This window comes from Stigmatopora argus, chromosome 9 (genome assembly GCF_051989625.1).
Source record: "Stigmatopora argus isolate UIUO_Sarg chromosome 9, RoL_Sarg_1.0, whole genome shotgun sequence".
NCBI lineage: Eukaryota > Metazoa > Chordata > Actinopteri > Syngnathiformes > Syngnathidae > Stigmatopora > Stigmatopora argus.
The window spans coordinates 17,642,381-17,664,886 of NC_135395.1; the positions used below are offsets into that span (position 1 = coordinate 17,642,381).

The following is a 22,506-nucleotide window of genomic DNA, read 5'->3' on the forward strand; positions in this document are numbered from 1 at the left end:
GAGCGGTAAAAAAAAGTATTTCTTTACGCCAAAAGTTGTCAATATATTCATTTGCTCTCAAAATTGACTGCCAGAAAATCCATGTATTCAAGCAAGCCAGATGGCCCAAGACTTCCGGTTCCCAGCCTCTCTGCTCTCACGCTTATCTGCCAAATCCTCTCTCGCCATTGACGCTAAATTAGTGATTGGCAGGTAAGCCGTGAATCCGTTGACCAAATGATTGTCTTAGTTTTCCAGTTAATGGCTGCTCTTCGGGATCTGTTATTTCAAGGTGGCAATCCGGACTTTAGCGCCTTTAAATTGATCGAAGCCCCTTAGTAGTCTTTGTCACGGGTTTTTCCATGTGGCATCCAAGCACCTGCTAATCCATCTTCGGCCTTAAGAATGGTCGAAGACTAGAAAGACTGCTCATATCTGACGGCAATTCCCGGTTTATTGTGACGCCGTTGCAGCAGTTAGAGATGAAACGGATAGAAAAGACGCTTGTTTTTGCCCGAGTGGACTGGACGTCACATGACCCTCCCTTTTGACCATTCATAAAGTCGGGGAAAGCTCATGGTCCATGCAGATCTCTTGCTAATCTGAGCCGGGCCAGCCCCCGTGATGTCACAGATAGCCCCAGCTGCCCGTGTCATCTCGCGTCCCTCGGCCTTTTCCGCCAAAGTCTTCCCGGCCCGCGGGGAGGCGGAGATTAATCCAGCAGCTGCCCCGTCGTCGCCGCCAGGGCCGGTTACAGCATTGTGATCTGATAAGCGACTTATCGATGTTGCTGTAGCTTAAATTGAGGTGGTATTTATAGCCCCCGCTGCAGCACTTCAGCCCCTCATTCACAAATGGAGAAGATGACGGACGGCGCGGGAGGTGTTTATGTCGGAACTGGGATTCCTATGAATAGACCGTGGCTGCTCCGGCTACTGAAAAATTGATCTGCCATGAATGAATAATATCTACATCTTCCTCCAGTGGAAATGAGCGGATAAAATATATATATATTTGAACCCTCTTGGATTCGGCGTTGGTCAAATGATTTTTTTTACCCTGAAACGGCAGTCTATATTCATTCATTTTGTCCGTATTCCCAATATTGATAATATTATTGAGTGACTCTTGGGGAAGCCTTTTCTCGATCGGATCGCACATCTGATCGATTTACGGTCTCCTTCCCTCTCCATTGTTCGTCCTAATTCAATTTTTAAATCTGACTATTCCAGTATTACGATATTCTCAGCATATTCTGCTTCCGTTGTACTCCGAACATAATCACTGACCGGAAACTCATGACGACATCTCATCTTATCATTCCTCCAGTCACAGTTGCCACCGGGTGCGTTTAATCTCCCGCATTTTGACGGCCCTGTCACCCATCATTTCCCACCCCCACTATTCCGACCTGACCCGAGTACATGACCATCTACGATCATAAATCTCGCCAAAGACGTTTTGCTCTTTAACCTTTTTGAGCTGCCGTTCAAGTATCACACCAGTCAAAGCATTAGCTCCCTTAAATACTTGAAGTCCAACCATGTTTAAGGCATTTTAACATTTCGTGCATTGTTCACATGATGTCGGTTAGAATCCCTAGCTATCCTACGACAAGGACAAGTAAGACGACTCGCATATGTTCCTATCTAGGGCCATGGGGGACCTCCAAAATTTGTCCCCCCTTGAGACACTAGTTGTTCCATGATGTCTGTTAGCTGACACTAGCAATAATCCTCACACAATAGCCTCTGTGCAAACTGGCTGGAATGGAGCCTTCCTTGTTTTCAGTCCCACGATGACTTGTTTGGTTTGGGCTCCATTTTTTGGTGTAGATTGCCTGGTTTTCAACATGCAAACATGCAGGTAGGACTCTTTTATTGATTTATTTTCAGACTAGTGCAGAGAAAAGCCTCCGAGAAGCCAGAAACAGTAGCTTCTATTCCGACCGTCTATGGCTTAGCACATTATCCAAGCTGATTGGGATCTAAGAAAACACTGGTTATTTACAGAGGGAGGTTCCTTCCTTTCATAAATCCCTTCTCATTTTGGATACAGGTAAGCAGGCTTTTCATTTTTAGAAAACGCTTTAACAAGTGTAGAAAAACAAGACGTTGTCTTCTGGTCTAAAGAGCTTCACGTTACTTACTTCAGTTCTTGGACACACCAGCTAAGACTGGAAATGTTGACATATAGGATCTATTTTTATGAGGAAGCATGACACTTGTTTCCTTAAATAAGCCATAGCATCCCCAAAAATGTTTTTTTTCTGTTCCGTAATGTCGATGTATTTCGTTCGCCACATTTTGTTTGTTCACCGTAACCCTCACGTGTATGAAAGTGGCAAAGCCGAGGGTGTAAAAGGAGTCGAGCGGCAGCAATGGCAGCCGCAACTGGTGCAATGCAGTACCTGGCAGGGGAACACACAATCTGGAGCACCAACACCGAGGGCTCATTCACAACGCAGATACACAACATCAATCACAGTCTCGGTGAGCTTTCCCGCTTAAAGCCTCTGGCTGGCTGTCGGACGACGCCACGCCGGCTCGCTCATTTCTCGCTGGTGTCTTCCTGGACGTTAATTCCTTGATCACCCACACTTTTCCTTCCATCTCTTTGACCTCCAATCTGTGATTAGTGACGTTGCGCGAGTAGCTCTCACGCGCTATCAGGGCTTCTCTCATCAGCACTCTTTCTCTGGCAGGCATGAACTCACATGAAGTATCCTCCATGAAAATCCCATTTTTACAGCTGGCTTTGGAATTTCCAACATTTTTTTTTCTTTTAGGTTTCAATTAGTGAATAGCACGTCTTCCTGCTCCAGTTCTGAAAATCGGAGAATGGTTCTTGATACAGAGGAACTAATACTTGTCGGTTAAGTGACATTGTTCCACTTGTTCTGCTCTGTATTTTAATTATGGCGCCGTCTTTACGAAGAATTCCATCCGTGTTATGACATTTTCCTGAATTCCAGGGGTGTCCTCAAATAATTTGTTCTCTGAAAAGCATTCTATCGACTATTACAACATCCCCATTGTAGCGTAACTCTTCCTCTTAGCATTATTTTGCTCGATATTTCCCCCCCAAAATACTTTAAAACAGTCCGAGAGCGTCTCATCTTATTAAGCTTGCCCCTCCCCAGCACTAATGCATTGTTAACGCTCCCAGTAGTAATTAAAATAAAATTAGCAGAGTGCCCATCCTAACGCCAGATCGTGATTGAAACTTTTTTTGGGGGTCATCCAAAAAAACCAACTACCCATTTCTTAATATCTCCATACATTTACAAGCTTTGGAAACCACATACTTGGGCAGATAAGGCAAATAATTAAATTCTAATAATCTCAAGAACAAATAGTGCATCTGATACGTTAAAGCGCGGCTAGGACATTTCTTTGGTAAGGAACATGACGACCACCTTCAAGCGATCCCGGTATTAATGTCGGAATCCTCACACACTCTTTTGTCACCCCTCTAATCCAATAAGTCACCTGCGCTTAGCTGACGTCTGGGTGGGCGATTGCGTAACGGCGCCGGATAGCCGACCCGTGTTTCCCCTGGTGACCAAAATGACTACAGAGGTGCCAGTTATTTTTAGCCCCGGAGCACATGCTGAGAGAAGAGAGGACGGGCGGTGGGAAGGAGCGCCCAGCTTGTCACTCCTGGGTAATCCTCGTGGCGTAGCCTTGAGGATCATTAAAATAACAAGAGGTGTAAAGTAAGAGTAGGGGTTCGTGTATCGCTAGCCGGAAAGTGCGAGTCGTAAGGTGAGAGTTAGTTGGTTAGTCGGGAGCTCGGTTCTCACTTTCCATTTTAAACTTGAGCTCACATTGAAGATGTTCTTCTTTGTCATTGTCCCCGCAACACCGCCAACCAAAAATATTCGGGTTATTTATTGCAGTTACAATGAGCTTCTATCAGAAATGGAGGATAATGAAATTCTTATCAAGCTCAAAGCTGTCGTCTAGGACAGTATTGCATGTATTATTTTGAACGCCTTCCATAGAAATGTATTTTCAAGGCTTATTTTTGGATGAGTAGTTAGTCACACTGTTACCATTTTTTTCTACAGTAATTCTTTTATTGAATCTCGTATGTTATAAGATATCTACATCTATGAAAACTGCGAAATGAAAATAATTCTGTAGCTATTTGCCTCTGCAGAGTCGAAACCGACTACCATATTTTGCCGTTTAATATACCCAGGTATATTAAATGATTTTTGCTTTTTTGAGCCTCCCGTTTGTGCACCATTTAATATACCCGGGTATATTAAACGGCAACTCGGCTTTTTTGGCAAGATTTGTATGGCGTTCATGGAGGCATAATTATAGATACTTAAGTTCATTAAAATTTCAAGTCAGACTTTATTCAGCAGTAAGTCGTTTTAACCTGAGCAGTAAGTAGTTTTAATCTACAAAACGTTGATGGACCCCGTCACGGCATAAAGAGTGCGTAGTGGATCGTACCTTCCCGTTTGTGCGCCATTTAATATACTCCTGCCGTTTAATATACCCCTGCCGTTTACTATGCCGGGTATATTAAATGGGGGGGGGGGGATTGTGTATATTAAACAGCAAAATACGGTATGTATCAAATGGGAAGAATTCCAGCAGGGGCAGCAGTAGTCGAGACTTGTTGACTTTATCATGCGACGAGTTGGAATACAAAATTGAAAGTGTGCCAGAAAAGCAAAAAAAGTCTCAAAGAAAATGACCACACAGGTTCAAACTGGAGGCAACTGTCATCATCACACGGTGCAATTGATGAGCTCAACACCGAAGCGTTAGCGGATTTTTACAGGTGTACTTTTGGCGATGGGCCAACAATGCCACTCAAACCTTGTTATAGTGTTTTTTGTGATGAGTCAGATTCTTTGTAGACATAATTTAACAACCTCGGTGGCACTTATAATGGCGCGAGAAATCGTAAACGGAGTCTTTTGAACGTTTTGACTGAAAAGGGGTACCATTTTATTCCACCATGTTGTCCTATGCTTTGTCTCCTGTGAAATATACTTTCAACACGTTATTAATTTGAATACATTTTCTTTTATTTGTTCCCTCATCAGGATATGAGAAGACAGAGGACGCTTCAGAAAAGACATCTTTAGCAGATCAGGAAGATGCTCGATTGATTTACCTCAACCAGCCACAGTTTACAAAGTTTTGCAACAACCGGGTCAGGTAAGGATGACTTTTTCTACAAAATAACCATATTTTCAGTCTTCACTTAAAAAGGCTAGCATTTGCTCGCCTTTCGTGAGTAGCTTAGCAATTATTATTTTTTCTGTCTCTGAACGTTGTAGTCAGAAAATTCCGGTAGTTGAATTCAACCCCAATGATCATGTGACTTTTAGGCTTTTTGAAGTAATGATAGTCTGTTTATACAAATATAGTATGAATAACAATGAATATTTGGCTTCCAGTTGCTGTTGGCATTTCGATTGCTTACGTAGCATTAAGATACAACTCCATAAAGTCAGCACTGACTCTTCCTCTCGGAGGATTGTGCTGCTTTTAGCATGAAAGGTCAAGCGTGTCAAGTTAGGCCATTCTCTGTCAAGGAATATTACTGTTGGCATTCTGGCTGCACGACTTTTGTATACGCAGGCACGCATGTACATACATATACAACACCCCCATACACACAACTCAACCGAACATTAACCATCAACCAAACAAGAAGGGTCCAGTGACCGATTATTTTCAAGATACACACACGGATGCTTGTGCAAAAGCCTTTCATAGTTGTTTTCAGTCCAGGATATTTAAATACTAAAATACAAATGGAGAGTGTGAAGATGCATGTGTGGACATGACCTCGATCAGATCTATTTACGAAACATATTCCAAAACAAAGACTGACTTCAAAACGTCTTGCCCTTAGAATGCCTTCCAAACCGGATTTAGATCGCTAAATCAGGGACTGGTCTAACCAGTTGGTCCAGGTCGCAAAGACTGTGTGTGTGTGTGGGTAAGCATGGGGGTGTGTTTGCAGCTGTGTTTACCTTACATCAGATGCACAATGATGCACTCTCACCTTACAGTCGTGAATAGACATTGTCTGATTACGCCTTGTCCTCTTTTGTGTTATTCCCAATGGGTCTACCAATTTTTTTATTGCTAGTCTTTTGCGAACAGTATGTCCAGTACGAGCCTGGAACTGAGTATATTAAAATAATTGGCGTACCTTAACCACATGGAAAATGTCTGTGTGAACATTATCGATGAAACATTAGGCTTTCAAGTTAAATATTGCTCCTATGGTAGTAATTATTCAGCAAACATGCAGTATCATCATTAGGAAGTAATCCTCCAATAGGAAGTCTGCTCAACATTCTTTGTCACACAGTTGTAGTACTGCCTGGTCAGATTCAAAACAGAGTCGGAATGATTGAATAACCATCTAGTCGATACCGGACGATTGGTATTTCAGGCAAGATGAGCGTTGCGTTGGACGATAGGAACGATAAATCCGAGGCTTAAAAGCTAAAAGCTAAAACTTCAACCAGATTTGCCACCCACCGTTTCTACGCCACCTCAAGGAAGGACTAGACTTGTCGCTAAGCGCGATCACTCCACAATATGGTCATCGTTCCCTTTACTATATTAAACCGAGACTGAAGACTGTGAAATGTTCCAGACCACATTGCCTATAATCATTTCATATTGTGTATATAGTATATCTATACAGTCTGTCTCTTGGGAACCCCGAGTGGCTCGCTAATTAAAACAAACCGATCAATATACCATGGTTCAGTCTGCTGCCAACACTTGACAGCCAACACAATGTATATAACACACACACATACACAAAAAAAGCTAAATGAGTGATGAGTCTTGCTGACAATATTACGAAAAAGGGGAGGATTTTTAGAGATGACATTGTATATTTTATTTTTCAATCTTTTTGATGTTTACAGGTTAGGAATATGAACTCACTTACCTTTTTGTCACAAGAGAAGCTAAAATCTGTTACCTTTTAAATGGCAAAAATGTGATCTAAAAGTATATTGGTCTTACGTATCAAGGTTTTTTTTTACTGAGTGTGGTACCAATCAGGATAATTAATCCAAAACACTTAGTCCCTTGTAGCTGATGAAAATGCATTTTATGAAGAGTCAGCCAGTGAGTGCAAAAATGAAATGTGCTTCGCGCCTCGTGCCTTATTTAAAGAATGACGTTTATTAGTTTGAGTCATACTTTGCAAAGAAAGTGTTTTTGGCTAAGGAAAATGTTCCTTCTTTTAAAAATACCAGATTATTAAAAGTGCAAATAACTCGTAAACCTAGCTATCACTGGGTTTACTTGTGTGGGTTAGGGTATATTTGTAAGAGTGCGATCGTACAAAACATTGATTTGAAAACTGACAATCGTTAATATTCATTGTTTCTCTGCTTGCAGTACGGCCAAATACAATGTTCTCACCTTCCTCCCGAGGTTCCTCTACTCGCAATTTAGGAGGGCGGCCAATGCTTTTTTCCTCTTCATTGCACTTTTACAGGTAAGACTTAGACAATAGTAACATGCAAACTGCTGTTGTTATGATAGCAATTTTCCACAAAACTGTAAATTTGGATCAATGTTTTTCTGTAAGAATCTCGTCTACCTTCAGCTTCAATTTGTTGACATTAGTATGCAAGTCGTGGACCGTTTTGTATTGACCTAGACGCCATTTGCAAAGGTCCCGTCTGTAATTTTGGAGCGTATACAGTCGTAAAGAGGCGTACGCACACACGGATACACACTCAGACATGAAAACATTATGCTACCTTTGCTATGAATAATACATGCAATATTATGCCGGCTAAAATGGATTTCAATTTGTTTAGTGTCTCAGTGATCTTTATATGTCACATTACATTGAAAATGCCTTGAGCCGCAATGGAAAGTGTGTGTTAATGTCTTATAACAGTTGGAATGGTGTTTTTTTCGAGTTTTTTGCTACTGTGATGGCTACTGTTGTTTTTCTCTGGCAATGAGATTCAAAGTAGGACAGGTCCATCCCTCTCGAAGATAAAAGCAGGAGAGGGAGGATTCTTCGCCTTAGTTCCCACACACGGCGTTCCCCGTTAAGAGCCTCCGTTGCGTGACCTTGAAGTCGCCGCTTTGAAAAGCGGTTTCCGCATCTTCATTTGTTGGTCGCTCGATAGTGCAACCTTGAACAAAAAAACAGAGAATGAGAGATGTCAAATTAATAGCAAGTCCGATCATCCACGTTAGCCGATGCAGTCTTGGGGATTGAACTAACTTGAAACTATTCAGGATTTCAGGTAAAAATAAATATATCAGTTCTTAGGAAATGCAAGCGCTAGTTGTGGCTACAGGTAGCTTTTCATCCCCTTGTTGTATTTGGTGCTCAGTTTATGTTCTCTAGATTTTTAATGTTTTTTTTTTCTTTTTTCTTCAGCAAATCCCAGATGTATCTCCCACTGGTCGCTGGACAACATTGGTACCTCTGCTTTTTATCTTGGTGGTGGCTGCTGTCAAGGAGGTCATTGAGGACCTGGTAAGAACAATTTCAAATATAGTCTACCTTGTGTCCTTTCCGAACTTGGACATTCATAGCAGGAAACAATGACGGTACACGTCGGTACACGTGATCTCGACTCAGACATCAACACATACACTAAGTCACGTGTCAAAGTGGCGGCCCGGGGGCCAAATCTGGCCCGCCTCATCATTTTGTGTGGCCCGGGAAAGTCAATCATGAGTGCCGACTTTCTGTTTTAGGATCAAAATAAAATGAAGAGTATAGATGTATATTCAATTTCCTGATTTTTCCCCTTTTAAATCAATAATTGTAATTTTTTAATCATTTTTTCTGTTTTTAGTTCAAAAATCATTTTGTAAAATCGAAAATATATTTTAAAAAAGCTAAAATAAACATTGTTTTAGATCTATAAAAACTGAATATTCAGTTCTTTTAATCAATTTATTTAAAAAAAATCTAAATATTATATCTAAAATGGTCCAGCCCACGTGAAATCAAGTTGACGTTAAAGCGGCCCACGAACCAACCCGAGTCTGACACCCCTGCACTAAGTGTACACAAACAAGAACACACTTCATATCAGAGCTTTGCCGGCCAGTCTGGAAAACCATTGAGTTAATGAACATATTTATTGAATGCGCCAAAGCGGTGGTAAAGTGTGAACTCAGTGTACCAGACTGGGTTGCACCGGGTCTGCAACGTAATCTTGTCTGCAGGTCCCAGTGGACAACTACACTATACTGTCTGATTCCATCTCGAGTGAAGGCGCTAGCACAGTACTTTTCCCTTCCTGCTCTCTTGAGCTAGAAAAACAAGGAAGGCAATTGGGCGTTCTTGAACCCCGTCTTTGGCGATGAAGGTCAGCCTCGCTCGCATCTGCTACCGTATTTGTTTACACCTCAGCCGTTGACCTTATAAGGCAAATTCCCAATACAGTCCAGACAAGAAACACTGGTTCTTCTCCGTGTCCGTTATTTGTTAGCGCCACTCATTCCGAGCACTGTTTTTTTCGCGTCGCGCCGAAAACTTTTCCCGGGCCGCGTGCTGCTGATGAAAGGTTGAAGCCCAGTGACACTGTCCGCCTTTTCATTTCACACAACAGCGCGTTTGCGGGATTCGCGAGACGTGATTCGGTCCTAGCATCAAAAGCGATTCCCCAATTAGCTTTTAATTGTATCAGCGCCGGAGTGAATCGGCGCAAGCGAGCCAAGTACAAACAGTTAATCTTGTAGGGGTCATGAGAGGATGCCTCCACGCCTCTCTTATCAGGGACAGCATACGTCGGGGGGGCTGGAGACCACTTGACAAGACCTCAAAGCTCATCACTGTTGACGGCGTTACTGCGTTAGCAATCAAGTGGGACGCAAGGGCAAGTCGTAGTGCTGATTTGGAATCAGACCTAACTCGGACACACGATTGGTTTGTTTGCTTTTTGCCTCTTGTGTCCCTCCGGGGTTCCCTTCCTCTTGTGACCAGCTGCGAGTACGTTGTTATCAACCCTTGTCTGTCTATTTAAACCCTGTGTGTTTGTTAGTCTTTGTCGGATCTTCTTCTTTGTTTTTACCATGCCATGTCTTCCTGTCAGGTTCGATTTTGTGATTTCATTTCTAAGTCTTTGTTATTTTCTAAAGATTATTTCCTTAAGAATTAAAGTGTAGTTAGAGCACTCCATTCCAAGTCCTTGACTACTTCTCTGCATTCTTCACCTAGACTACGTTCCACGCTCGACGTCCCACCCGAGACGTAACACCTCCCAGTTTTACAATATGTCTACAGACTAGACGCAGACCTCCACCAAGGCCTTGAAGTCTTACTTGTCCTAAAAGTAATGTTTTAGAAATAATGTCACTCCAACCGCACATGGCATTTTCAAAGCAGATCCCCGTTCTGGATGTTGTGGGTCAGTACGCAAAATTAATTCCTCGATCTGCAACCTCGTCAAGATTCATGCCAGTATTTAAAGAGGCTCTACTTTTCAGTTTATGAGTTTTTTTCTTCATTACCAACGGAATGTCACTGGTGGGAACCATTTCTAATTATGAATCGTCCTGCTGTTATTTCGATGTGCTAAATGAGCCACTATGCCAACAGCCAGCGCCAGGTTACGACTTTTACGCTTTCCCCTCAATCACAGCGCTCTAATGCGCTTGTCATCCGTTTGTGATTTTTCCTTGTAATACTATTTGCATAATCAGTGTTCCATTTTCTTTTTTTTTACTCTAGAAACGCCACAATGCTGACAGTGTTGTCAACAAAAAGGAATGTCAAGGTACAGAAAGCATTGCACCAATGCTATTTTTTTATGCTATGTAATATGCTATTCTGCTTCCTTTTTTCATATCTTTGTTCTCCATCTCTTTCACGTCACAGTGTTACGAAATGGAGCCTGGGAGATTGTACATTGGGAGAAGGTATGTTAGAATAATGCTTTATATATATATATATATATATATATATATATATATATATATATATATATATATATATATATATATATATATATATATATATATATATATATATATATATATATATTATAAAAAGTCATTAGCCTTACCAAAAAGTGGAAAAAGAAAATTAAAGAACCAAAAGTTGGAACATTTGACCAATAACTTGATGCATAGAACTCAAAAACACATTGTTTTTTCCCCCCTTTAGACCAAAAGCCTGAAAATCAAGTAATTGAATTATCGTATTCTGTGAAAATGGAACTTTTAATTTTATTTACTGGGATTGTGTATATTGCCATAGGTCAGAAAATACACAGTACATTCATTCACTATTAATTAATTCATTTTCCATTTTTTTGCCAATACCAGCTGACTATATTGACAACAATTGCTGGCGCTGAAACAATAGTTTTGAGAAACTATTTAATCAGAATAATACATTTTATTGCACTATTTGAATGTGCATAATTTTCTTGCTAAATGAATGTTTGATTCACATAAAAGCAACTTATTTTCTCCTTGATTCTCAAATATTTGGTACCCCTTTCTCATAGTATGCTACTCTTTGCCTATTAGTGTCTTATGGTTTAACGGTTCTTTTGGCCATCGTTTTCACTGCGATGACCAAGCAATCTATTTTCACAGGTCGTGGCGGGCGACATTATTAAAGTAAATGACCGCGATTTCGTGCCTGCGGATGCCGTGCTTTTGTCATGCAGGTATATCCAGTCCACTCTGATGACCGCCTAGCAGGATGCTGTCCATCCTTGATCTCTTTTCCACCTTCCAAACGCTCGTCTCCATTCTAAAGAAATGATGGTTTCCCGACTTGGCTTTGCCTCCGTATTGTCACTGCAAATGAATACTAACCAATATTTCTAGCTGTATGCCAATCATTTCTTTAGCTGGGACAAAAAAATATGTGGATTTAGTTGCTTTCCCTTTGAAAAGGAAGCCCAAAGAAGGATCCTCAAAATTGACAAAGTTTCTTTTCGCCTCTCACGTGTTTGCTCTTTGTCTTTGTCTTTCTTCTCCGTTCCCGCCGCCCTTCCTCTTCACCCTCGCACTCGCTCACGCCAGGTGTCCGTCGGGGAAGTAGTCCGAGCCGCCAACGGCGATCACCTCCCCGCTGACCTCGTCATACTGTCGTCCAGGTCAGGAAAAAACAAAAGCGTTTCTGAGGCAACCGCTTTTACAAAGACGGACGGGCGGGACATTTTGAAGCGGCTCTCAGAAGCGCCTTGCATGCTAATCGGCTTTTGATTATCACCTCTCTGATGGTGCATGTTCCCATTTTCAAGCCTCTTTTAACTATTGCATGGCACCTGCACACTGCCAAAGTGCGCATTTCCCATTTTATTATTTTTTTGCATGCTGCCAAAGTCCAAGAATGAAATATACACCAAATTTTGCTCTTACTCCAGAATGTTCTTCCCTTTTTAAAATGAGTTTAGGGGAAGTTGACATTTCGTATTTGGACACTAGATAACGAGCACTAATGCATGTATATATACAAGTATATAAATATATAAGTATATATGTATATATATAGTATAGTATAGTATAGTATATAGTGTGTATATATATAGTGTATATATATACACACACACATACGTGTGTATATATATATATATATATACATGTATATGCCTGTGTATGTGTGTATATGTATGTGTATGTATGTATATGTATGTTTGTGTATCTATATGAATATTTGTATATATGTGTATGTATATATGTGCATGTGTGTATATATATATATATATATATATATATATATGTATGTATATATATACGCACATATATACACACATATATATATATATATATATATATATATATATATATATACACACACATATATATATATATATATATATATATATATATATATATATATATATATATATATATATACACATACATGTATAAACATACACATATATACATATATACACATGCATGTATTTTGTCTTATCACATTGAGTTGTTAACAGGACTGTTTGTATATAAAAATAACTCTTTATTTTAAGAAGCTACCTTCTAGCCATCACATATTGAATTGCAAAGACCAAATAAAAACCTGTGTTCTGGTCTTTGTGGATGACCCTCTTCCCACATTGGGAACGAGCCTCTCCAAAACAAAGTAGCTAACGGTTTCTTGGTATGCTCCAATACTGGGCCCGCCTGCGCCTAAAATCTGTCAGAGGGCGATTTGTCCACGCTGCTTTCTGTGCACTGCACGCCTTCTCACACTGTGGTTTTCTTTCTTCTTTGTCTTTGCAGTTTAGTCTCGTTTAAATGGCCTGCAAACAAAGCATGTTCCTCATTAGAAGCTTAATGTAGTACCTCTTGCGCACAGCAATCTTGTCTAATTTAGTGGACTAGTCTAGACTCGTACTTGGTGATAAGATGGGCCACCTTATATTTCCTTGGGTGTTAGATACTTTTCATGTATGGACATATTTTAAAGATCTGTTTTTTTTCCCCTCGAAGTGAACCTCAGGGGATGTGCTACATTGAAACGTCAAACTTAGATGGCGAAACCAACCTCAAAATTAGACAGGTAACAATGTTTTATTTTTGGAATTATTTCATTATCATGACTGTTGTCTACAAATCAACAGGGCCTCCAAATGACGTTCGATATGAAGGACATCGACAGCCTGATGCGTCTCTCGGGAAAGATGGAGTGCGAGTGCCCAAACCGACATCTGTACGAGTTTGTGGGGAACATTCGACTGGATGGACACAGGTGGCGCGCACGTCTTAAGATGGAGATTTGGTCTAATTGAGGCACTTTTTGACTCCCAGGATTTTTTTCCATACCAACGGGGTGCCATTGTCCGTCGTAGATTCTCTTCTAGGGGGCGAAAAGTTGAGGAAATGAATGGACGGCGTGTTGTTTTCCGTATCTACCTGAAAAGCCCTGGGCTCTTTGCATAATCCATTTGAACCTGTTTAGAAAGGAAAGTTTTTCTGATCCATTAGCCTTGGAGCCGCGGAAGGCACCTGCTTTGCTCAAATTCAATTACGTGTTTGTTCAAAGCCGCTGCCACTGGAAGGAAAATGCATTTTTATGAGACTCTGGATGCCCTGTTATGACATTATGATTTGATCATCCAAGGACTCCAAAAGCTTCCCTGAGTAAGCAATTTCCAAGAGTAGTACATTTGGCTCTTAGAAGGTTTAACGACGTCCCCTTCTTTTTGTGTCGTAAATCATTTCGGAATTGGCGATTACAACACGTGACTACACAGCAACAGCTTTTTTTCTTGAAATAACGCAGCCAGTTGCTTTAGCTTGTTGTTTGAGTTTACGTTTGATTTGTTTAATAAGGGACAGCACATATTAATGAACGTAAATAGGTGAGATTGTAGTTGAGGGCTAATTTCCATCTTTTAGTCCCTTGTATAAATTGAAGATAAACACACCACATTCATGGTGACCAGATCTCATGTGGGCCGGACCATTTTAGATATAATATTTAGATTTTTTTAAATAAATGGATTAAAAGAACTGGATTAAAAGCCCTGAATATTCCGTTTTTTATAGATCTAAAACAATGTTTATTTGAGCTTTTTTAAAATATATTTTTAGATTTTACTAAATGATTTTTGAACTAAAAACACAGAAAAAATGGATTAAAAAATGACAATTATTGATTTAAAAGGGGAAAAATCAGGAAATTTAATATACATCTATACTCTATATTTTAATTTGATCCTAAAACGGAAAGTCGGCACTCATGATTTACTTTCCCGGGCCACACAAAATCATGCGGCAGGCCAGATTTGGCCCCCGGGCCGCCACTTTGACACGTGGCCTAGAGGTTCAGAGAACGGGAGTTGACGGATGCTAACTGGTATGAAGAGAGAAGGTGCTTTGGCTAATTTAGCACTCTTTTTGAAGGGAACTACACAGTCACCTCTAGAGCCAGCCAGTTTAGTGACTTAGGCGTCAACAGTTGGAATGCTGGCTTTCCACGGCCTAGGTCGAAAATATAAAAATAGGATTCAATGCAGTTGGGGAATTGTGACATTTTGATAACAAATGTATTGATTTTGGTTTTGAATTTCCCTTCCAGCACAGTGCCGCTCGGTCCAGACCAGATCCTGTTGAGAGGAGCCCAGCTACGAAACACACAGTGGATCCACGGCGTAGTGGTCTACACGGGCCATGACACCAAGCTTATGCAGGTACGACGGGGGCGCTTTGCGTGGATTGTACTTCTATTCTATTGTCCACTTTCGGTAGGAAATTTGAATTGGCTACAGGACTGGAAATGGCTTTAATCTCAAATGAGGATAGTTCTTGTTGAATGAAGCTCAGCTATTGGAAAGCTACGTCAGGTATTACTTTCAGTTCCAGACGCTCTAATCCTTGGGGAACTTTTGTAGCGTGAGGAACCATGACTGATCATTTCTGTCAAAATGGAGGCCAGCGTCTCCACTATACCGCTGTTGAAACTTTATCATTAAAAAAAAAAATCCCAGTCAATTGGGAAAGAAATTACTGTTAGAAAGGGCGAAAAAATGGTCACATTTAATGCAACTTTTCTTACTTCCAATCTGAGCACAGATATCCCGGTTTCATAGATGTTCGCATGAGTGTGAATGTTTTTTTATGGTAAATATCTGATAATATCCAAATCACCTTTGACCCCAGAGAGGATACGAAGTAAAGAAAATAGATGAATGTATGGTATTTAAAATATACAGGTACACGATATCATTATTATAAGTGTTATGATTGAGATTTTAATGAGCCGAGTATGGCTATAAAATTGCAATTTCCATGTGTATAAATGACTATAATAATCAGAAAGTGATTATAGGTTCAATTAGTAGCTGATGATTTTAATATTCGAATGGAATTGAATGCTTTTATTGTCATTGAACAAGTGTAATGAGTTTTGACAAAGTTCCTTTTTTGCCGTATGGTACTTTTCTGCATGAAATATTCCATTTGAGCAGGTAAACATTGTTGTTTCTAAAAGTATAGAAAGTTAGGGGACATTATTAGTAGTGGAAGTGATAGGTTTATTAATAGGTATACATTAATATAATATAAAACAATACAAGGAAGGCATCGGGCACATCTTTGGCGTTAACTTGCAAGTGAGAATCAGTCCTCAAGTTGCTCAGTGCTATATTTAGTATTATAATTTATATTTAAGGCTTATATAAGTATATTGAAGGTTTATATAAGTGCATTTGTATGTTTAAGGCTTGTATAAGTAACACACATTGGTTTGTACTGGAAAAAAAACATTTAATAAAATGGAGAGAATACATACAGTACTGTATACATACATTAGAGAGAAATTTACTAGAAACTGGCCGAAAGAAGCTATCTAATGACTATTGCAAATGATGCGGTAGCACTGTATGGCATCATTCAATTGATTTGCAAACTCTGTGCAACGTTCAATATTTGGGTCCTGCTGCTCGAGCTTTATGTTTATAAATGGTACTGATGGTCGAACGATTCAAGTTGTATTCCCGTGCAACGCGCATCAAGCTTCGTTATTATTGCCACTCATTTCAAATGAAATGGCTTGCCTCTTCCTTGCACCTCCCTCAATAGAAGCCTTTCGCTTTTCACCAACCATATTGAATAATGGATGCACGAGATTTTTAATGATAAAAATGGAAAAGGTTCTTTGCGTACTGGAGATATGTTCACGCACTTCCGCATTGCGACGAAGTGGGCAGAAGGAGGTAGATGATGGGTGAGCTGAGCTCTCACAAAAAAAGGCGCGCAATACAAAATCGAACTTACGAACATTTTTCGACATGAACGCAATTTGCAGACATTTTCGTATGTACCGTTGTTCGTAACTCGAATGTTCGTAAGTAGGGGAGCGTCTGTACTGAGCTTTTGTCTGCTTATAATAATTTAATGTATCACATATACAATATAATGACTAATATTCCACTCATACATATAATGATTAATACGCACGCACATATATAATAATATCCCAGAAGAACCCCATCATGAAGTTATTTCTCCATCCCCTTGTATTTACTCATTGTTTTTCCACTGGCGTTGTCAGAACTCTACTCGTCCGCCGTTGAAGCTGTCCAACGTGGAGCGCATCACCAACTTTCAAATCCTGGTCCTGTTCGGCTGCCTGCTGGCCATCTCGCTGGTCTGCTCGGTGGGGCAGACCATCTGGAAGTACCGGTGCGGCAACGACGCCTGGTACATGGACCTCAACTGTAAGCGTCTCAATCCGAGGCCTCGCGGTGCCTCTCATTGCACATATTTGAGCTCACTTGTGTTCATATCGGCTTATTTCTATCTCATTTTAATTTACCCCCTCCGTCCCCCCCACTTAAACGCCGCTACGTGCGCGCGCGTCTCCCGCTTTTGGTTCAGTTGCCTCCGTTAAAAAAAAAACAATGACAAGTGAAATAAATATGTGGCAATGCGGGAAAGAGCAGATTCCCCCCGCCGCGAAGCGATGCTCAGATGTGTCGAGCGAATGAGAAATGGTTGAATATCACTGCGCTGCTGTACTTTTTGGTTCTCTTTCTAACGTTGTGTTTGATTTTGTTTGTTTTTTTCTTTGTTGTCGTTTTTTTTAACAGCTCCAGGTAACAACCATTTAAAAGCCTTGGCCATCCGTGAATGACCTCCCCCCCTTACTAACCCCTTACCGAAGCTCTGCCTTTGCTAAGCAAACGAGGTCCCCCACGCTCGCCCCCCCCCTATACGGTTGCCCAACTTTGTTTGGGCCCGTTGCCGTGGAGAAGCTCGTGCCAGGGATCCAACGATAGGTGTTCCCCTCCAGCTATCTCTCTCTCTCTCTCTCTTACACCTTGGTCTAGTTTATTTTCAGTGCCTGATGCAAACAGTGTGTCACCTTTTCTCCATTTTGTTTTATTTGGGGGGGGGGGATTTTGGGGTCTTCCTTTTGTTTCGTGCCACGCGGAACACTTTGTAAACCGGGTTAAAAGTAAGCACACCTCGTTTTTCCTCTACAGCAAGTCTTTTTTAAAAAAAAAAATATGTTCCTTCCAAAGACTGGAGATTTTAATCCGGAAACTGTTGGCAGGATTCAGATTTTTTTTAGGAATTGAGCGGGTGTCTGACATTTTTAACCCCTTTATGCCCCCCCAAAAATCTAATTTTATTGTGCTTTTTTAAGTAGAATGATTATTGATCAAATAATATATATTTTTTGAACACAAATTAGGGACACTAGGCAACTATGGTTAAAAAATACAAAGCATGGAGTCTGCTTTGATTAGAAATGTCACTAATTTGCAACAATAGGCATCAAAAGGGTTAAAAATGTCTCTATTGTCATCTTTTCCAATTGAAAGGCAAGGGGAGTCATGCAAATAGTGTTTTGCTTTCAAACATGATTATTGGCAAAACGGATTAAATGGAACATCTGTCAAAGAGTCGACATTATAATCGGATACAATAGTTTTTATTTTTTGTTGATTCCTACATATCTAGTGGCATTTTCTGAATCGCTTATCCCTTACAAGGGGTTGCTGGAGCCTATCCCAGCTCACCACGGGTCGTCACCACGCTGAATCAGTGCTCAGCCAATCACATGGCTCCAGTGCCACAGTATATAGTATTAGATAAAAACTGCTGGGATATACATTAATTTTCCCATATTGATTAAATTAACATCTCACCCAATACATTTGATTTAACTCTCAGCTCTGAACCACATTCTATTTTTATTCTTTGAACTGTCTTAAATCACATTATTTTCCACCCCTAATGTTCACATTCACCTATACTTCCACCAATTTTTATACTACAATATATATCCCCTAATCCTAATTTATCACACATTTTATTGGAAGAAAAACACATTTTCGTGGCATGACTTCTCCGGCCTTTTTTACACCTCAATCCAGCTAAATCATAATATTTGATATCCCGACGATTGCTCAATTGAATATTTTAGCGACTTTCTGGTTTGCCCCCCGGTTTGCAAAGTGTTCATCGGGGTACTTTGGCCATTACTAGGGCTGTCGGAGAGGTTTGTGTCCTGGTCAATTTGAACCTGCGTTACGACTGGCGCGCTCCCTCCATTGGGACTTTATTGGTCTTGGGAACAAGTTTTCAACCGGTTTCAAATGCTTTTCGGGGGCAGCGCGAGTCATAAAGCAGGGCTCCATCTTGAGACTGATAATACCTCCATAAGGAGCTCGTTGAGACTCTTTCCAGTGCACATTGTCCAGCCTGTGATAAAAGAGAGCGGCGGAAAGCCTTTTCAAATGCTTTTGCATCACAGCCAACCCGCCAAAGCAAAAAGCATTGAAGCCCCGCCCCGCCGTTCGCCCACCGAAGGGACCAATCGTGTTAGGCGGGCCGGCCGGCCGACCGCGCACGCCATCCTGCCGGCCGGCTTGTATGTCATTGAAGCCCGCTGAATAATTAATGTGACTTTGAGCCGGTCACAGAGTGCTCAGGGTGGACGTCGTTGACATTAAACCTGCACGCCGACATAACGTCATGCGCAATGAGGCCAAATTGAGCGTATTTGTCAAGGTTTATTCAATTCGGGATAACTTTTCAATTGTTTTTTTTTCTATTGTCGTAGTCTAAATCGTTTAAATGTTCAAATTGCATTGTTCCAACGTAAGATTTTCTTTTACTAAAAGCTTTTTTTAGCATTTAAAACAGATCTAAAGTATAACCAGAATTAATTTATTTTCGTTTTTCCAGTTGAATTATTTTTATTCAATTCTTTCATTTATTAATTTTATTCCTTTGTTAAAAAAATCTAGAATATAGTAAGAATATAGTTTGTGCACATCGTGTTTTGGGTCATTTAGGCCACATTTGGATTCCAATCCCATTTTATTAATTTTATTCCTTCATTAAAAAAATCTAGAATTTAGTAAACACAAGGGGCAAAAACGATAGAAATATGGCATCCAGATTTATGCACATCTTGTTTTGGGTCATTTAGGCCACATTTGTATCCCAAATCTTAATATGAAGTCCATCTATTTGCATTGCAGGTCTTCATCACGTTAATTTCTATTTTATTTCGTTTTTTTTAAATGACCCCAAAATAGTCACAAGCCCTACAAAAGGTAAATTTTACTTTGAGGGAACTCCTCATACTCAAATATACTTTATACATGTCGCCAATACGTAAATACATAAAAAAGTGATTTTGGCAAGCAAAACATCATCCGTCCTGTTAAGCGAAAGAAGCTAACGTCATCCGCCCGCTCTTTTCCACTCCTTGTTGGTTGACAATGTGCTATGGACTGAATTTCCCCTCCTTTTTGTCTTGACAGCATCCAATACGTACGTTTGTCTGCCCCACCCCCTTCCACACTTTTGAGATTCCCCCCGTATTTGTCGTACCAGTAGCAGTATCGCTTCCACCCTGCCATCCGTGTGTTTGGTTTGTTTTGCACATTTTCACGGCAAAGGGACAGCAAAACCCCCCTCCCCACCCCGTCCCTCCCTCTCCAAGCTAAAATCACGTTGGCTTGAGGGAGGTCATTCTCGCAAAGCTGTGGAAAGGTAAATGACATCCCTCTTTGTTTTCACGTTTGGTGTCCGTGGGGTTGTCTGTCCATTCTTGCCATTTGGGGGGCGTGGTATCATTTTGCATAGTGCTTCATTTGGAATTCATTGCCTGATTCATGCTGGATGCCAAGGCTGCCGCCGCTGCTGCTGCTGTGACACTAATAACAATGACGACACCTCAGTCCCTCACTGTCAATCTACGGGACGGGAAATTTGGCTCGTGGGTGAAAGGACGGGCTCGTTTCCAGCTAATGCTCCGTGTTAGCCCAAGACACTCTCCCTGCTTTGGGTTAATAAGGACCATTGGCTGGAAGCGGCCGCGGGCTCTGAACATTTAATTAACGGGTGCCGTTTAAAACAGTGCCGACGACGATCGCCCTCCCACCGTTTATCGTTTCCCGTGTCTCCGAACCCGTCTCCCCTCGATAGATGGCGGTGCGGCAAACTTTGGCCTCAACTTCCTGACTTTCATCATCCTCTTCAATAACCTGATCCCCATCAGCCTTCTGGTCACGCTGGAGGTCATCAAGTTCATCCAGGCCTTCTTCATCAACTGGGTGAGCCAAGGGTTAACTTATTGGATCGATTGAAACTAATACGAACTTTTTTCCAGTTAGACTTTTTAACCGTCGCGTTTCCGTCCACAAATTGGCGAGACCGTTGTTCTTTCTGACCCCGACAGGACACGGATATGATCTACGAGCCCACGAACACGCCCGCCATGGCTCGTACGTCCAATCTGAACGAAGAGCTGGGCCAGGTAATACACAACTTCCTCTCGAACGTTATATGATCAATTTCCGTTTTTCAATGTCTTCCCCTCCTATGCAGGTGAAGTACATTTTTTCGGACAAGACGGGCACCTTGACCTGCAATGTCATGCAGTTTAAGAAGTGCACCATCGCCGGCGTGGCTTACGGGTACGTCTTTAACATCTTATTATTTTTTTCTTCCTTGCTTTCTGCTGTGTCACCTTCATTAGTGGGCCACACATTGTTATCTCTCCTCCCATTAGCAGCTTTGTCACAACTGCTGAGCTATAAATAAAAGGTGCATTGATTTAAGATAGCTCCTCCCCCTCACTTTGCCCAACATTCTGAGAAGCAGAAGCTTTTTCCCTTGACGAAACACACTCATTTAACCAACCAAGAATTACAAAAATCTTGATTAATGTATTGGCTTGAGTATGTAGTGCTTAAATTCGCGTTTATAGTGTATGACTTAAAAAAAAAAAAAACCTTTTTTTAATTGGATTTATAAAGTGCAGGCAAAATTATAGTAAAGATTATTTCAGAACAAATATGAAACTACTATATTTCTTTGAGACATATTCAATAGCCTATTTGGGTAGCCCAGACAAATTGAATTGAATTGATAAGTATAATTAGATTTAAATTTCTCCACAAAGTGCACAAATAACAACAACAAACAAACAGACAAATAAATAACCAATAAATATTAACATAATGTTACATATTCAACGTATGCTGGTTAATATCACATCATAATGTACATTTAGATGACAAAAAATGTAATTTTCCTAGCAGAAAAAAACAAATTTTTAATAGAAAAAATTCCGAAAATCCACCAACGCCCACAATTTGCCGACATCCACCCGCGCACATTTTTGTTTTGCCCCTCCACACACAAACTAGCTTGGCCATATGACGCTTTCTCATGTATTCCCATCACAGATGTTCTATTTCGCTGTTGGCCCGAGGTAACGACTAGTATCTTTTAGCAGTGTTATTTCAAAACAACTTTCCGCGCGTCTTCAACTGGAATAAACAAACTCCGCCGTTTGAGTTTGGCGCACGAACTGAAAAATGTGCCATCATCATTTTTCCAACACGGGAACATTTTTAGCGCTAGTGCGTGCAAAGTCGGGATTTGTAATTGGGTGACACACACACACACACACACACACACACACACACACACACACACACACACACACTCACTGACACACACACACACACTCAGTGACACAACTGCCTGCCTGCGTTCCTCTCAAATGAAGGGCTTCTGTAATTAATAAAGTCGTCCCCGAGGG

At 40.8% G+C, this 22,506-nt stretch overlaps 1 protein-coding gene across 6 annotated transcripts in view; it reads left to right on the forward strand.

Moving 5' to 3' along the window:
- The window catches only part of atp8a1 (ATPase phospholipid transporting 8A1), a 69,903-nt gene that overhangs the window by 3,990 nt on the left and 43,407 nt on the right, over window positions 1-22,506 (forward strand). For 3 of the 6 annotated variants that reach the window (XR_013303158.1, XM_077609034.1, XM_077609036.1), the window contains exons 2-14: window positions 5,051-5,165; window positions 7,386-7,485; window positions 8,392-8,490; window positions 10,699-10,744; window positions 10,846-10,886; window positions 12,006-12,079; window positions 13,422-13,491; window positions 13,553-13,680; window positions 15,013-15,124; window positions 16,987-17,152; window positions 20,883-21,010; window positions 21,136-21,213; window positions 21,285-21,373. Coding sequence is in view for 5 of the 6 variants with exons in the window: in XM_077609034.1 (XP_077465160.1) it covers window positions 5,051-5,165; window positions 7,386-7,485; window positions 8,392-8,490; window positions 10,699-10,744; window positions 10,846-10,886; window positions 12,006-12,079; window positions 13,422-13,491; window positions 13,553-13,680; window positions 15,013-15,124; window positions 16,987-17,152; window positions 20,883-21,010; window positions 21,136-21,213; window positions 21,285-21,373 (1,246 nt within the window). In the remaining variant the exon portion in view is untranslated. Of the gene's footprint in view, window positions 1-5,050; window positions 5,166-7,385; window positions 7,486-8,391; window positions 8,491-10,698; window positions 10,745-10,845; window positions 10,887-11,570; window positions 11,645-12,005; window positions 12,080-13,421; window positions 13,492-13,552; window positions 13,681-15,012; window positions 15,125-16,986; window positions 17,153-20,882; window positions 21,011-21,135; window positions 21,214-21,284; window positions 21,374-22,506 lie in introns of those variants that run through there. The other 3 variants (XM_077609035.1, XM_077609037.1, XM_077609038.1) reach the window with 2 other exon arrangements.